Raw genomic sequence first — 17,330 nt, 5'->3', positions numbered from 1 at the left:
TAGATAGAACAGGACTTTGGACCTGGAGTGGAGAAGGTATGGGAGCAATGGGAAATACAAGAAGAAAAAAATATCCAAAGTTCACTCAATACAGCTGGTTCAGTACATCCAGCCCACTGGCTGCTTTAACAGGTCAAGGGGACACATTTTCAGCAGCAACGTTATATAAGCCTGAGATTGCCAGCTCCCAGTTGACTCGGGAATAAGGGAAGTCTCTGATGGATCCCGTGGTGTTCTTGGTGGTCTGTCTCTCCTGCTTGCTTCTCCTTTCCATTTGGAAGCAGAACCATGGGCGAGGGAAGCTCCCTCCTGGCCCCACTCCTCTTCCAATTCTTGGAAACCTCATGCAGGTGGATTTGAAGGACTTAAGCACATCCTTAACCAATGTAAGTGTACTTTATGCAACACCTTTTCAAGGGTGATTAATCAGCATTAAATTCTAATTAAATTGTATCACTGAAGGTTAATTACCAAAATATTTTATTTAAGGGCAATAATTCCAGTGGATTATTATTTTTGGTGGAATCCTGTCAAAAATAATGGAAAAAAAATAATACATTTTGCTTGTAGAAAAACAGTTAAGATGTGATGTAGGGTCAAAATAATAGAATACTATTGCCTTTAACATTTCATTAATTATTTTGTTGCATGATTCAGTGGAAACAAAGTGTTTTGTTATCAGGGATTTGTCATCTATTGTTTATGAAAGGTATTCTGTTCAGATGATCTGAAATAGTATCATTGGCATTTGGAGTATTGGTCCAAACTTGAGCAATTCTTTCTGATCAGGCATGCAAAGATATGTAGACCAATGAATGATTTCTTGTACTATTATTTTCTTGGTTTTTCTGTCTCCAGCTTGCAAAGGTCTATGGTCCTGTGTTCACTGTGTATTTGGGCATGAAACCCACTGTGGTCGTGCATGGCTATGAAGCAGTGAAGGAAGCTTTGATTGATCTTGGACAAGAGCTTTCTGGAAGAAGCCGTTTCCTAGTTACAGCAAAAATTAATAAAGGATTTGGTAAGTACACTTGTGTCTGTGTGTGCTTTTTTGGCAGGTGGTAAAGGGGATGATGTGATGCTTCTCTTATAGAGCCAGCCCAATCCAGGTGCTGGCTCCCTCATCATTGCTTACAGTCCTCTTCCTAGTTTTCATCTCTTCTGGTATTAGGAGTCATTTTCAGCAATGGAAAGAGATGGGTAGAGACCCGGCGTTTCTCACTCATGACCCTGCGCAATTTCGGGATGGGGAAGAGGAGCATAGAGGAGCGAGTTCAAGAGGAGGCCCGCTGCCTTGTGGAGGAGCTGAGGAAAACCAACGGTGGGTGACTGCTTGTATGTCCTTAAGAGACTGCTCTCTGCTGTAGTAGTGGCCCCCTGACACACTGACAAGAAGATCTTTCATTCTGTGTTTCTCTGTTAGCCCCCAGAAAGAGAAGAGAAGTTCTGAAGCTGACTCAGATCACTAACCTCTAGCTACTCCTTACTTTCTATGTTAAAAGAAAAATGTTTTTGAAAGCTTAGCTTTTAATTATATCCATAATGTGAATTTGAAATCACTTTACATATATTTTACTTATGTTGGTTGATTTTTTAATTACAACTATTTCATTCAAATACTGCACAACCAAAATCAAACAAAATAGAAAAATGAAAATCCACAATTTCTTCTGCTATAACTTTTATCTGTAAAATGATGGATTTGATTTAACTGATTTTTAAGCTAAAATATCCGTGGAAATGCACTGTTCTGTGGATGGTTAACAGAGCAACAATTTCAATCCCACTACAGCATGGAGTTTCTCCAAATGGATTAAATACAGGTGCTAATTGGTGAGGGTGGACATTGTTACCAAATGTAAGAATTATTTTTCTTCTTTCTAAATTAATGAAATAAAAGGACTTCATTTGTTAATTTCATGTTGGTATTTGTCCTGTCAATCATTTTCAAAATGAAGATTTCTAATTTCATCTTAATTTTAGGCAAATCATCTATTTTATAATTCATGTACATTAGATTATGATTTAAAATTACATGAATGATGTCTGTATATTTCATCATCAATTGAGAATGTTTTGTAATTTTCTCTTTAATCTTCTCTCTGCAGTTTCTATATACAGTTTCTTTAATTATTCTGTATCTATAAAAGGTCCCAAATTATTTTCTTCCTTAATTATCTGCAGGTTTCTAAATATAATTGTATACTGACAACTTTAGTTATTAGATATTTTCAAAAGTGATCCCTGTTGCCCTCCGAAATGGTAGTGACTTAGGATCAGAATCCTGTACACAGAGGTGGTGAGGTTTTCCTCATGCGGTAGATGTTAATGGAGCAGTTAGCAAGCTATTACCAAACAAGCTAGGGTGGACTGGTTAATTTAGGCTCATGGGAAATTCTTTGAGTAGTTCTAAGAATGCGGAAGATGCTGCTTATTTAAAGTTAACTTCCAAATACATACTGTTTTGGATTCTAAGTTACATCGTGTTGATTAAAAGGCAAGGACTTTTGTATGTGTATTTTAACAGTGTTTGAAAATATTTCTACTCTAGCTGCACCCTGTGACCCCACCTTTATCTTGGGAGCTGCTCCATGTAATGTGATCTGCTCCGTGATTTTCCAGAACCGTTTTGATTACAGAGACCAGAATTTTCTTAGCTTGATGGGAAAATTCAACGAAAACTTCAAGATTTTGAATTCTGCATGGGTGCAGGTGAGACCAAAGTCCTGTCTTCCTGACAAATAATTTCCTTTCTCCTTTTTGAAGTCAGAGTTGCACTCTGATGTCCAGCCTCTCCACTTTCCACACACTCAGTTCTTTATAGCTTTGTTCAAATAATTTGGTTTGAATATTAATTTTTCTCCCCTTTTCACATTATTTTGTGGCTCTCTTTGGCCTTTGTGTTTGTTTGTGTGTTTTTGTTTCTGTCTGCTCTGGTATTTGTTGGGTGACTTTTTTACACTATCTTTTAACAAAACTGTATAGGGCTGCATTGTGTGGCTCTGAATTCCCTGCTCCCTTAGCTTGAGTGCTGAATTGACAGGGATGAAGGTGAATGTGAAAAATGAGAGAATAAAGAGGTAGGGATAATCATTGATAGAGAAGTTGAGAGATTTAAGAGAGGAATTAAGAAAGTGAGAATGAAAGAGCAAACAAAGAAGTAAGGCAAGGAAGGAAGGACAGAGGGAAGGAAAGGAGGAAGGAAGGCAGGATTGCAAGAAGGCAGGAAGGAAGAGAGGGAAGAAAGGAAGGGAGGAAGGGAGGAAGGAAGGGAGGGAGGGAGGAAGGAGGGAGAAAGGAAGGAAGAAAGGAACGGAGGGAGGGAAGAAAGCAAGAAGGGAGAAAGGGAGGGAGGGAGGAGAGAGGGAGGGAGGAGGGAGGGAGGAAGAAAGAAGGAAGGGAAGAAGGAAGGGAGCGAGGGAGGAAGGGAGGGAGGGAGGGAGGGAGGAAGGGAGGGAGGGAGGAAATGATAGTTCTTGCAACAGGAACTATGTTGGCACATCCCTGACTTCAGCTTTCACTTGTGGATAAAACTAATCCTTGGTTTCAAGGAGAGGGCTGAGCCTTCTTCAAGACATATTTAAAAAAAATTTACTTCTTTATCAATTTCCTTTGATCTTATTTTAAAGGCACAGAGGTATAGGAATTTTCTAACTTTTTAGTCACCATAAATGCACACAACAGCTAGGGCTGGGCCAAGTTGAAATCACGGGCATGGAACAAAATCCAGGCTTCCTATGTAAGCAGAATAGTCTCAAGTACTTAAAGCACTATCTGTGTAGGCCAGGAAAGGCAGTAGTACCTACTGTCTTTCTGCATGAGCAGGAAGCTGACATTGGAAATGGAGCTGGGTCATGAGCACATCACTGCAGTGTGGGATATGAATGTTCTAACTGGCGCTTCAACCACTACCAACAATGCTTAAGCTGCCATTCTTTTTTTAGCCTATGTCCTAGCGAGGTAAGCTCATAATTTCCTAAATTCTTTAGTGTGCATGGTATTTCTGAGTTCCCTGATTAACAAACCTAGCTTTCATTCCCAGGGTCAAAGTGCTCAAATCCCTTGCCAAGAACACTGACAGTCAAGGAGAGAGTCAGGACAAGGGCAAGCAAAAATGCTGCAGGTTTTCCTACTGCTTTTAAGTTGCAATTTTCTTTCCCTTTAGCTTTCTTCTGTTACTGTAAATCTTTGTTGTGACGAAGTTGGTTCTGTTTTGTTGTTTTCTCAAAACATTTTGTGAAGGGGTGAGACTTGGAGGTGTCGTGTCATTTTGACTGACATTCATGGTGAAGTGAATGTTTGCATGCCATAGTCCTACATTTATTATAGTGTCATGGAGTCGGTGACTGGGATAGAGAACTGAATTCTCCTTTTTATGATAAGAGAACAAATACCTAGATATAGCAATGGAACTCAAATCCTTTGGCTGGTAGCTTTGTCATTGAATCCAAAACTTAGTTTCTATGAAGTCATTAGGTTTTGGGCTGATGAATACCCCTGACTCTCACTTGAAATCCAAGGCACTTCTTGGAGAATATTCTGCTATTCACCATCTTGTCTACCAATCAACACCAATAAAACCCTTCATTACAATCTTTGGCTGAAATAATGTAAATGATGTGTCAAGGAAAGAGACTATTTGAGACCACAGATCTTGTCTGGAATTTCTGAAAAGCATAGCAGTACATGATTGGTTCCTTGAGGTTGGTAACCAGACAAGGCTGACAGAATTCTTCATCATTTATTTTTATTTGAAAGGCAAATTGCACAGAGAGGAGAGAGAGAGAGAGAGAGAGAGAGAGAGAGAGAGACTCTTCCATTTGCTGGTTCACTCTGTAAATTGTTGTGATGGCTGGAGCTGAGCTGATCTGAAGCTAATAACCAGGAGCTTCTTCTGGACTTGTCATGTGCGTACGGGGTCCAAGGACTTGAGCCATCTTCCTTTGTTTTTCCATGCCATAAGCAGGGACGTAGATCAGCAGTGGATCAGATGGGATATGAACTAACACCCACATGTGATGCTGGCATGGCAGGCAAAAGCTTACCCTACTATGCCACAGTACCAGGCCCTGGTGCACAAGTGTTTATCCATAAAATATTAATCTGGATTCCATGACATCTTTGTGGCTGTCCCAGTCACATAATCGTGGTCCTGTTCCTGCAGCTGCTTGCTCACAGAGAAGTGGCAGGGAGTGACTGTGTGCTATACTTTCTTGGCTTCTGCTTGGAATGTCACAGCATGTGAATGATAGCAACTTGCCAGTCTTCACTATTTTAGTGTTGCAGGGGGGAGAATCAATCATAAAATGATGGAATTAACATAAAGATTCAACAAAGTAATGTGAGAATGCAGTGAGCTATTTTCACCTTTGACTATGGGCTCAGCTTTGGCTTTCTTAAACATTGCACAAAGGATTACTTTATTTGAACAATGAAATGTTTAAAAGTACAATGTGGTGGCATGTAGTGTATTTGTCTTCTGTATATGTTTTTAATATCTGCTTTTAAATTTTAAAGGTCTGCAATATTTTTCCAGTTTTGTATGATTATTTTCCTGGGAGTCATAGAAAAGCAGTCAAAAATATTTTTTATGTGAAAAATTATATTGCGGAGAAAATAAAAGAGCACCAAAAAACTTTGGACATTAATAATCCTCGGGATTTCATTGATTGTTTCCTGATCAAAATGGAACAGGTAAAATGTTATTAACTTGCCTGTGTTTTATGGTTTGTTAATAATATCTAAAATGGAAATGTCTAAATGGTCATGTAAGCAGTTTAAGTATATATTGAGAGCATAGATCTTAATTAAACTTCACTGAAGTATTAAAAACAGGATATTACTTAGAATACATAGGTTTTGCGTTAGGTACTAAATACAAGAAGTAAGACAGAATATAAACCTCAGTGGGTACGGAGAAGAAAAAGTTAAAAATTCAGCGTGTCAAGCCAATGCATTGTATGGGAGAATGTGAAACAGATTTTTTTTTTCTTCAAAATTTCATGAAATTACATTTATTTAGTTTTAAATTCTTATTTTACATTTTATAATTTTTTAAAATTCTGGTAGGTTTCTTGCATGTCCTAATGCTGGACACTGATCTACAAATATTTGTAGTCAAATATGGGAGAGAATTTCAGGTTCTGAGATATGAGGTAGACAAAGAAAGGGAAAGATTGCTGAATTAGTGTAAGTAAAAGTGAACTTGAACAGATGACACTGGAAGTGTCTGCCTAGAACTTACAAAGCTGAGAGTTAGCATTGAGGGATCAAGTGTAGACATGAACTGAAGCAGGAGTGGAATGCAGGTAAAACATAACAGAAAATGATCGCTGACATTCCGTGGAATGATCTGCAAATGACGTGTCTCAAGGCCCACTTCCAGACTACCCACCTTTAGTTTGTGAGTGTCCTTTAAGGTGAAATAAACATCTTGTAGGCATTAGTTGTTGGGTCACATATAGTTATTATTTTTTCCATTCATCCATATATGCTTTTTGATCACGAAATAAATCTTTTCATATTCATAGTAATTGTTGACTTACTGGTAAAAGTCAAAAAATTGTTCCTTTGTTTTGCAGAACCTCTTAGCATTACTCTCCCTGGCTACCTTGTGTTGTGGATTAATGGTTTTCTGTAGTTTATGCTCTGAACTGATTTCATTTTTTAATGTCTACTATAGACATTTACTTTTGAGCTGAGTCTTAGAGTGAGTGTATTAAGACTTAAATCCTGCAGAACCATGGAGATTGGTTTGGGAATTTCCTTCTGTATTGAATGGCATAGTAGGCATGATGGGGCCCATACTTGAGTTTATCACAGATTTTCCTTACAAACTGATGTGGATATTTTCCTAGTAGACAAATATGTAGGAGTCTTGTGACTCTTCCAGTTTTCTTTGACTGGAAAATGGTTAATTGATTCATGTTTATTTGGAGAATCCAGGGGTAGAAGATGGATAGCCTTATCCCTGTTGTTGAAGTCACTCTCAGAATTGCAATAATTGAATTCTGAGTTATTTTGGTTTTCGCAAGCTATGACCATATTAGCTCCATTATAAATTTTGTCTTTATACAAAGAGATGAAAGATCAATTAACAACATACCCATGACTGGTGTGTTTCTCTCACATTCAGGGAGTTTTTTGTTGACTAGTTCAGGACTAGAGTTACAGAACTGAAGCCTCACGGACTTAGGAGCTTATCATTTTCTATTATCACAATCAGCCCATGTGTCTTTTCATTGATACTGAGTCATGTTCCAAAGTGAAGTATTAGCCACCTTCACTTCATATACTTACATGTGTTTTGAGTAAGAAAAAGAAAATAGGAAGTGACATCAGTGGGCCATCCATGTTATTTATGAAAAATAATTGGAATGGGCAGTATAGTTGCAACAGAAGCTAGGGAAAGGAAGTTTGAGGCATGAATGGTGCATAGGTATAACGAAATGAAGATTTGCTCCTGTACATTCTCTATGATACATATCATGCAGTTGTTGTAGTGTCAATAATACTTTCTCCACTTTATCAATTTGCTTACCTTTAGAAAAATTTGAGGTCTTCTGGATTGATTATGATTAAGTATATTAGCAATCTATCAAATTATTCCTATCATGATTCCTAGGAAAAGAACAATGAACAGTCTGAATTTACTACTGAAAACTTAATGAGCACGGTGAGTGATGTGTTCATGGCTGGGACAGAGACCACCAGTACCACCTTGAGATATGGACTGCTGCTCTTGATGAAGCACCCTGAAGTTACAGGTGTGTTCATTACTGATGACCACGGCAAATATCCACAGGATGCTGGAAAGCCTCTGCCAGTGTCCTCCATCTTTACCATCTCAGATAAGTTTCACTATTGAAATTTCTGTTTCCTCAGCTTTAATCTGTATAAATGTGCTGAAGGAATAAAGATGATTCACATGTACACAATAGGGGAGAGTGACTGAGAGTAGCAGACACAATGTGAGTTGTAGCAAAAGTCATCAAGCTTTGGGTTGGTAACATTTTATAATGTTAGGTTTCGGGGGAGGGAGTTTGCAGTAGGCACAGGTATTGTGTACTGACCTGGGATTGTTTTACCTTGTCTTCTGAAGAGCAGAGCTCTCTGAATGGTATGTATATTCTCAACAATCTCATGCTATTTGCTAAAGCAATGGAAAAGAAGATCAAAATTCTCTTTATTGATGTGTATTAAATGCGTTAGAAATTTCACGAGATGGCCTGAGAAAATTTCCTGTGTGGAGTATTTAAAAAAGTTAAGCTTGTAAGAAAATCACTTAGGCAAAAAATATGCCTAAAGAATTTATTCATCTAGGAATCTGAATTTACCAAGATAATATTTTTTGTCATAGGGCTAATAGTGTTATCTTTTAGAAGCACTGTTTTTAAAAAGTTAAAATGTTTGACTCTAAGCAAGTTCTGTATCTATATATCATATTAAGTAGTCAGATTATTTTGTTTCATAATTGCATTGAAATAATGATACGTTGATTACAGATGAGAATCATCCTTGTTAAAGTATTTAACACTCTTCTGAAGGACACAGAATAAATAAAGAAAATATTCATTTCTATAGAGAAATTGAAATTCCTAAGTGTCAGAAGAGAATGTTTTGTCCTAAATGAGCAGGACAAAACATGCTTCTAGTAAAAGCTCTCAGTTTGGGGATAAACAGTGTCAGAGCAGAAAGAGGAAGAAGGAAGCAGAAAACAGGAGTGCCTCCACACCCACTCCAGAAATGATTTTCTAGAGATCTTGCCCTTAAGAGGTTCAGCAAAGGCACATCTGAGCCTGGGAAAGAGTAATGAGTAGGCTTAAAAGGAAGGAAAAAGTAAAGGTGCACTCAAATGTGATTGCCCTTTGCCACTTTCTCCACCTGTTCCTGTAAGCCAAGCACTGCATGTCAGCAGTACAGGAGTAGCCCCAGTTAAAAGGGCTCTACTTAGTGCAATCAAGATGGAAAACTCTCACCAAAAGCGCATTAAGTGAATTCAATCAAAATATCCACCCAAACAAAGGTTTGTAGAATATCAGAGCACTGGGACTAAAAGATAAACAGAATATTTAAAAGGCAAACTGTGTTACAAAGATTGAGTATTCCAGCGGCACAGTAAGCCTTGATTGCTTGCCATTCTCTGTGTTCTTTTATTATGAGACCTAATAATGACAATGAATTCATCCTCCACTTTTACTTGTTCGGAAGGACACTAGAAGATGTGTTCTGTCCAAATGTCTGACACTAAATGAGAGGAGCTCATGGGCCTCAGGAATCAGCAGAGAGCGTGACAGGTCAGTGTGTGCTGCACAACAGGCTCAGGAAACATCATTTCAGAATGGATCAAATAGTTCCCGTGAGGTGAGAGGACACATCCCTGAGGAGGAATGACCATCTAATTGATGATGTCAGTAAGATAGAATATTTGAAACCAGGAATTTGAAAAAACATCTGGGCATCTGCAAGCTTCTAAGATGGCATGTGGAATTGGGAGTTGAAATAGATAAAGATATGCATATGTAAAAGATCATTATTTGTCAGTGATATGTGATATATAAGTCATAGTGATTGAATGATGACACCTCACACTGATATGGTCAAGTCTGCGATGTGAAAGTATTAGGGAAGCACAGTGATGGAAAGGGCATGTATGTCTGTGTCTGTAGGTGACTGCATGAGATGGATATCATTGATAGAGATGTTATATCCTTCCCTCTCCTACAGGCAGGCTTCATAAATTATGAACGGAACTAGAGGTCATGATGTTAAGAGACAGAGAAATTCACACTTTGCACATTATTCCTCTTTTTCTGGAAGTTATCAAAAAGTAGAAATTAATGTAGATTAGTGATTATTAGAGGCTTGAAAGGATGGGGATAAAGCAAGGTTGAATAATAGCAATGCACAGTGAAATGAGGTCTAGCATTCTCCAGTTCAGTGGAGTGACTACAGTTCACCACCGTTATTATGAAATTTATGAATAAACAGAAGAGAAAAGCATGAAGATCGTAAACATAAAACTTTATGAAAGAGGGAAATGTTAGCTACTCCAAAGACATTTTGCACACATCAATATGTACAAAAAGCAAATGCTAGCCAAAAGTATAATAATGTTTAGGGAGATGGAAATGTTAACACTTCTAATATGCCCATTACATACTGAACACATGCACCAAATCACCAATTGAACCCAAATTAAAATAGTTAGTCAAATGAGAACAGAAGAAATTTGAACATAATCCTAAAAGAAAAATTGTGGAATGCTTCAGAATGAGCATTCTTGCAGTATGTGTAGGTGGGACATTCTAGCCTATAGATGAAGGGATACACTTATTATGCAAATAAATAACCACATATAAATCAGCTTGTATAATTCAATTTAAAAAATTATATACACTTTACATAATATATACAGTGCTATACATACATATAATATGATATATGATATAATATATAATATAATTACTACATATAACATAGTATTTAAAATCTATATTATATGATACTGTAAGTACCATATATACTATATATATATTTCAATCTGAAAAATAGTAATTTATTGATTAACCTATGGCAAATATTTATATTTTGAAGCATCTTTTCCTATTATATTTCTTTCTTACACTTTTTGCTACTAAATAGGTATGTACAAGTTTTTTATATGTAGCTTGTAAGAGAGCTATATCAGGTAATTCAGAATACTCATGAAAAATGGAATCAAAATGTTCGTTTTGTACAAAAATCGACATCCAACATTGTTTCTACATAGTAAGAGTTTTCCATGAACTATTTGAAGTTCCTCATCTGTGTTTCTAATAGATGGTCTTTCTGTCGGTCTCTGTGTACTATGACCTTTTGGGCTGATTGGATAATTTTCATTCTGTCTCAGTTAGCCTCACCTGCTACAAGGAAAGTGCCATATGTCCCTTATTCCAAGGTTTCTCACTCCCTTCTGTCTTCTCAGCTAAAGCGCAGGAGGAGATTGAGCGTGTGATCGGCAGAGATCGAATCCCCAGCATGCAGGACAGGAGCCGCATGCCCTACATGGACGCTGTGGTGCACGAGATCCAGAGGTACATTAACCTCATCCCCAACAATGTGCCACATACAGCAACCTGTAACATTAAATTCAGAAACTACCTCATCCCCAAGGTAAGTTTTTTTTTTTTTTTTTGGCCAGTACTGTAGGTCTCTAATGTTGAAATTCTCAAATTCAATATAGTTTCAATCCTCCAATAGCCAGTGTGAGAGAGGTAATTCATTTTGAAAACTAGAAAGAAAATAAAACAAAAAAGAAAAGAAAAGAAAAAAAAAAGGAAGGAAGGAAGGAAGGAAGGAAGGAGGAGGATGGGCTGGAGTCTAGGATGGGGAGTGTCATTGTGGTTTTTGATCTGTGTTGTGAAATACATGACATTTGCTCACTTAGTTTAAATTTATAATGAAAGTGCAAAACTTACATAAAGCTTGATGAAGTCTGCTATTTCAGTGTAAAGGTATAAAACATGTATTTTAAAAACTTTGTTTACATAAAGGGAATAAGTTCTATCTGTTTTGTGTATACAGTTTGAGCAGTATAATGAATATTTCCTAGCCTATTCTCCCTCACACATTTCCCTTTGTTTTTGTCTAGTTGAAAGTAAAAAAGGGAGACCCCCGTACAGACATGGACACATACACACAACATTTTACCAACTGGTTCACCCCCTAAATGCTTGCAGAAAATCAGGCTAGGTTTTGCTAAGGCCAAGAACCCAGGCCTCTGTGGACATGTCCATGTGAGTGGCAAGGGCCAAGCACTGGAGTCACGATTTCATACATCCCAGCATGCATCAGCAGGAAACTGCATCAGAAGTGGAGTAGTGGAAACTCAAGCCAGCATGCCAGTGTGCAATGCAGACTAACCCTCAGCAGCAAAATGCTTTGTTTCATTTCTCAAAGCAACATTCTGAGAAATCATTTGCGTTGAAATATACTAGGTAATAAACTAAAATAGATATGTATGTAAAAGATTTTAAAAGGAAAAGTTTTAGATAAAAATATGATAAACTTAGAAGGATTGTATTTTCCTTAAAGTGTGAATCAAAAGCTTAAAACATTTTAATGAAATTTAACATGATATATAGTCTACATATGAGAGCTCTACATGTCTACATTTAACCCATCCATCAATCATCAATATGTGTTCACTTGATCACACTTAACACTTAAATACTTCATATGTGTCTCCCCAGAACAAGAAATTTCTACTACTTGGCAATGACAGCATTCATGCTTTAGAGTGCCTGTTAGTAGGTAGAATCAGAAGCAGGGCAGTCTTTCAAACTAGACAGCTGGAAATGCTAGTGGATAGCATACAAGAGTTGTTCACAGTCGTGTCAAACACCTGCCCTGGCCTCTGTGTTTTGAAAAGCAGGATTTATCTGCAATGAAACATTACCCTACATTGTTTATATCGAAAGAAAAATATTGCATCTAAAAGATGAGGACTAAGTAGATTTCATTATACTTTCACTAGTATTTCTCCAAAGGCCTAGTTAAATAAGACCACCAATGAAAATGCCCTATGAATAATTTCCAAGTACTCCTGACTTTTCTAGAGTCATCACATTTAGCTAAGCATCAACATTCATTTAAACAAAAGTCCACCTACAGTACGACAGGTGAAAATGGAGGCAGTAAATCAGAGCAACACGAGGGATAAGCATGGTGAAACAGGGGGGAACAGCAGAGGATTTGCCACTCAAGTTCCCAAATCTTTAGCACTTGCGTGCTGTTGGGAGGCTTGTAGAAAAATCAGGGCCTTCTTGGCTTCAATTCATCTCTGTTTATTCCTTTGGCTGGAAATGTCATCGCTCTTTTTTGCAAACAGTTTGTTTTAGATGAAATTGGCCAAAGAGATTAACTTTATAATTCCCACTTTTTCTCCCTGTTCCTTAACTTATTTAGAATTCACTTTCCTTTGTTTTTCAGGGCACAGATGTATTAACATCTTTGGCTTCTGTGCTGCATGATGAAAAAGAATTCCCCAACCCACAGGTGTTCGATCCTGGCCACTTCCTGGATAAGAGTGGCAATTTTAGGAAAAGTGACTACTTCATGCCTTTCTCAATAGGTAATAGAAATTCCTTTCCATTTGTGCTTTTCAGACAGTTTAAGCTTTGGGGATCAGTTTAAACTTAAGTTGTGTGTCCTGTGGAGCTGATAGATTTGTTATTTGTGCAAATCAGGAGATTCATTCTCAGTACCTGTTGACATTCCTTGCTCGTGATGCATCCTGATTATGGAGGGAGGTTAGTGAGGTTTGGGGTGTTAACTCTGTCAGTTCAAACTGAGAAAGCTGTAGTAAAACTTAATGGAATTATACTTGGAAGTGTATCTTGCTACACAAGTGACACTCTTAGTAGAGGACATTCATTTGCCTGCTGGGGCAGTGTATGTAACTCGATAATTTTAGAAGCTTCTCTGTAGTGGCCCTTACTCTGAATGACTTATAGGAACATAATATATACCCTGGAGCAATAAATACTGCTTAGGGGCCCCCTTTCAAATTAGAGAAGCATGTGAATAATCAGAACATTGTTTGCAACCCAGTAGATGAGTATTCTGAACAAGAGATGAAGAGGTTGCTAAGGAGGTTGGTTGAGAAAGCTGTCAACTTTCTGCCCATGAACACAATACCTTTGCAACAGCAAAAAGGACATTTGAACTTTCTCACAGGAGAAAGTTAGCAGGGAAAGGAAAGAAGCAGGACACTCTTGGCTCGGAGGCATGAACCTCAGGGTCAGGACATCCCTTGTACATCTTGGACTAAGGGAAACACTGAGAATGTGTAGGATGCTCTTAAGTGACTTCAGAGCACCTTGATCTTGTCCTCAGAATCATACACCTTGGACATTTACTGTCCTCAGCTAAGTTGCATATATTCTGCCTGTAGACATGGAAACCATCCATTTCCCCTTTGCCTTCTTTCCATGCAAACTGTGGATCTGACATTGTTCATATGAACTTTTTAGAAAGATTTATCTATTTTTATTTGAAAGTCAGAGCTACAGAGAGGAGACAGTTTTTTCATCCGCTGGTTTAAACTCTCCAAATGACCACAATAAATGGAGCTGAGCCAGTCTGAAGCCAGGAGCTTTATGTGTTGCCAAGTGGGCACGGGGGTCCAAAGGCTTCCTCTGCCTGCTCTGCAGTTTTCCAATTCTTAAGGAGGTAGCTAGATTAGAACTGGAGCATATGGAATGTGAATTGCCCACGCATATTTGATGCTGACACCATTGGTAGAGGCTTAGTTTACTGTGACAACGAATCAGTCCCTCTTACCTAGATGTTAAGGAATAAACTCTTCTTTTAATGAACTCACATCTTGTCTGCATTTAAAAAATGCATCAGTAGGTCATGAATATGATGAAGAAACCTAGAAAGGGAGAGATTATACTGCCCAAAGGTGCCACTAATATTGTAAAGAGGAAGTGATATGGGACATGGGTCCAAAAGGAAACAGAAGAGCTTCTTAGACCAATGGGATAGCATGAGATGCAGCTTGAAATATTGGATACTGACTTTGAGACAGAGGGGTTACGATCCAAGCTGAGCAGAGGGTATGAAGCAGGGAAGAAGTGATATTGAACATCAGATCAGGAACAGAATATGAAGGGCCTGATCAAGACATGTTTGTCTTATCCTAAGGTATAGTCATAGGAGCCATCTAAAGTTCTAAATCAAAAGTGACATATTTAGATATATGATTTCAAAATTGTCCTGGGGAGAGAAAGTTGTTGGCTAACTATTCTACCACAGAATTGAAAGAATGTAAAATAAAAGGGCACTTTAAAGAGTTCATGGAAAATAATGTTGAAATACATATATTTTGATGATAAGAGTTTTTGTGTTGCTTTAAGAGAGCCATTCAAAAATTCACAGAAAGTGTGTAGTACAAAAATGTATGATATTTTAAAATTGTTTTTGCACCAAAGTAAACATATCTTCATTCTATCTTATGAACTTTTTTATAGCATATTTTTTTAAAGCATGAACCACCTCCACTCACACTTTCTCTCTTCAATCTCTTGTACTCAGAATGTCAAAAGAACACTTCCAACGTGGTAACAGTTAGTAGAATGTATGGCACAGAAGTGCTGTTCCTAAGTATTTGCTGAGGGGGAGGGTGACTGATATAAGAAGACCTTAGGTGTCCACAAGTGCGCATATATACTGTCCGGCAGCCATGATGTCTTGGATTAATCTTCCTAATCAGTCATTGACCAAGTAGCTGCTACACACTTCTTGTGATAGTTACGCAATTTAACATTTAGGTAACGAGTCATCTGTGTTTGCTCTTTTCAGGAAAGCGAGTGTGTGTGGGAGAGGCACTGGCCCGCATGGAGCTATTTTTATTCCTGACCGCCATTTTACAGAATTTTACTCCCAAACCTCTGGTTAACACGGAGGATGTAAGCGAGGATCCTTTCTCCAGTAGTTTTATCCGTGTGCCACCCTTGTACAAGGTCAGCTTCGTTCCTCTCTGAAGGAGAACAGATCATCCACAATTCCTTTTCCTCCAGAACATCATGCTGTTCCTTTCCCCTCCATGGGTGTATCCTACGTCTTGACCTCTGACATTTCTGTTCTCCCCCTAGGAGATAGCTTCCAGGAGCTCTTTACAAATTCACATTTGCTATGACCTGTATTCCATAATCATAGATTGGCTAACACATGGACTAGTCATATTATATTGAATTTTGTATTGTCACTGTAACATTGCTCAAGATGATTGACACTTGGCAATTCAAAGCTATTTATCCTCTTCATGCACTAAATAAAAGCATTATTAATTGCTGCATCAACTCTCAAATTTTCTTGTTTTCTACATAATGGGAATAACATAAGAAAGAAAATAGATTCACAAGGATCTATCGTTGTTCGCAAATTGATAGGCCTAGATGTGGGAAAAAAAAAGAGTAGAAACTTTCTAGACTGCCACCTAGAGATACTGGAAGTTTGGATGTGAAAGATAAATCAAATGTGTAGTAGTGGTCCAAATTTTAGAGAAATAGTGAGATCAGCCATATGGAAATATTTGTTAGAATTCCATTTACCTGGTTTGGTATTACTGTGGGTAAATGTCAATATCTGTCTATCCAACTCAGATTCCAGTATATATGATTGCTCTCAAATTGCTAATAACCTGTCTTAATCATTCTCTCCTTACACACTAACAAGAAACATAGTTCTTAGAAAGCTTCACTATGACCTATTATTTTGTTCCTTACTACCATATTCTTGAACACATAGCATAAACGTGTTGCTAAATTTACACCACAGTCTTATAATTATTAGAGTTATTTCATCTTCAAGACTTACACATATGAAGTCTACTACATATCAAATTTCCATTCAACATTTTGTTTTCCTTGTATTTTAACATGCAGGAAATGGAGAGCAAAATGACAGATCAGCGATCCTTAGTTCATCTAGTGCGAGCCCTTGTATTTCTAAGTTAATGTATGTGTACAGGTGAACATAGATCTTTACACATGGTTATATATATGTGTGTATGCACAGTTTTATATTTACATTTAGCATTTTATGCACACAAACACATGCATACCCCTGCATACCCCAGCTAACTCCTGATTTTCAGGATTCCCAAAGAGGATACATAAATTCTTGATTTTGTTTCTTTCTTATTTTCTAATCGCTGCCTTCAATATTATAAACTTCGCTCTAACAACTGTCTTTGCTCCATGTAGTTTTTTTTTTAAAGATTTATTTTTATTATTTTTTTTTATTGGAAAGGCGGATATACAGAGAGGAGAGATAGAGAGGAACATCTCCCATCCGATGATTCACTCCCCAAGTGAGCGCAACAGCCGATGCTATGCCGACCGGAAGCCAGGAGCCTCTTCTGGGTCTCCCACGCGGGTGCAGGGTCCCAAAGCCTTGGGCTGTCCTCGACTGCTTTCCCAGGCCACAGGCAGGGAGCTGGAAGGGAAGCGGGGCTGCCGGGATAGAACTGGCGCCCATATGGGATCCTGGGCGTGCAAGGCGAGGAACTTAACCACTGCGCCACTGCGCCGGGCCCGCTCCATGTAGTTTTTAACCATCCACGAACATGTATGAATTTGTTTTTTAAATTCTCTGAATGTTTTTAATTCCCATTCGTGTCTTTTATCCCTCTGTACACCAAAGGATCTGGACATATTAAGTTGAGAATGTATTTCAAATGATACTGGAGCCTCCAGGGTTTATAGAAAATGTTACAACAAAAGTGCAGCCTGATTGGAATTAAAAATTGCAGATAATTTCATGATCCTAGATTTGGCAAT

General features: G+C 37.9%; 1 protein-coding gene across 3 annotated transcripts; it reads left to right on the top strand.

Annotated features, from left to right (window-relative positions):
* The first annotated feature begins 193 nt into the window (after positions 1 to 193).
* LOC121164012 (cytochrome P450 2C2) lies at positions 194 to 15,842 on the top strand. Of its 3 annotated transcripts, none has more exons than XM_040991849.1 (9): positions 194 to 386; positions 859 to 1,021; positions 1,172 to 1,321; positions 2,552 to 2,712; positions 5,518 to 5,694; positions 7,631 to 7,766; positions 10,967 to 11,154; positions 12,973 to 13,114; positions 15,349 to 15,842. In XM_040991849.1, the coding sequence occupies exons 1-9, from the start codon at positions 219 to 221 to the stop codon at positions 15,528 to 15,530; spliced, it is 1,467 nt and encodes a 488-aa protein (XP_040847783.1). In that variant the 5' UTR covers positions 194 to 218; the 3' UTR covers positions 15,531 to 15,842. The 3 variants fall into 3 exon arrangements, with proteins under 3 accessions (XP_040847783.1, XP_040847782.1, XP_040847784.1); XM_040991848.1 differs by having other exon boundaries at positions 7,625 to 7,766; XM_040991850.1 differs by lacking the exon at positions 5,518 to 5,694 and having other exon boundaries at positions 7,625 to 7,766.
* Positions 15,843 to 17,330: the final 1,488 nt, after the last annotated feature.

Source organism: Ochotona curzoniae, unplaced genomic scaffold (genome assembly GCF_017591425.1).
Source record: "Ochotona curzoniae isolate NIBS_2020 unplaced genomic scaffold, NIBS_Ocur_1.0 contig_66, whole genome shotgun sequence".
Classification (NCBI taxonomy): domain Eukaryota; kingdom Metazoa; phylum Chordata; class Mammalia; order Lagomorpha; family Ochotonidae; genus Ochotona; species Ochotona curzoniae.
The sequence above is the reverse complement of the archived record's forward strand: the minus strand, read 5'-3'. Positions and strand labels throughout refer to the sequence as shown.

What these genes read in the sequence shown, in the direction of transcription:
- LOC121164012 (XM_040991848.1), top strand. Translation starts at nt 219, where the DNA reads ATGGATCCCGTGGTGTTCTTGGTGGTCTGTCTCTCCTGCTTGCTTCTC. An exon ending in GGAGCTGAGGAAAACCAACG is followed by an intron (nt 1,322 to 2,551) that starts GTGGGTGACTGC and finishes TTTCTACTCTAG; the next exon opens with CTGCACCCTGTGACCCCACC. An exon ending in TCCTGATCAAAATGGAACAG is followed by an intron (nt 5,695 to 7,624) that starts GTAAAATGTTAT and finishes CATGATTCCTAG; the next exon opens with GAAAAGAACAATGAACAGTC.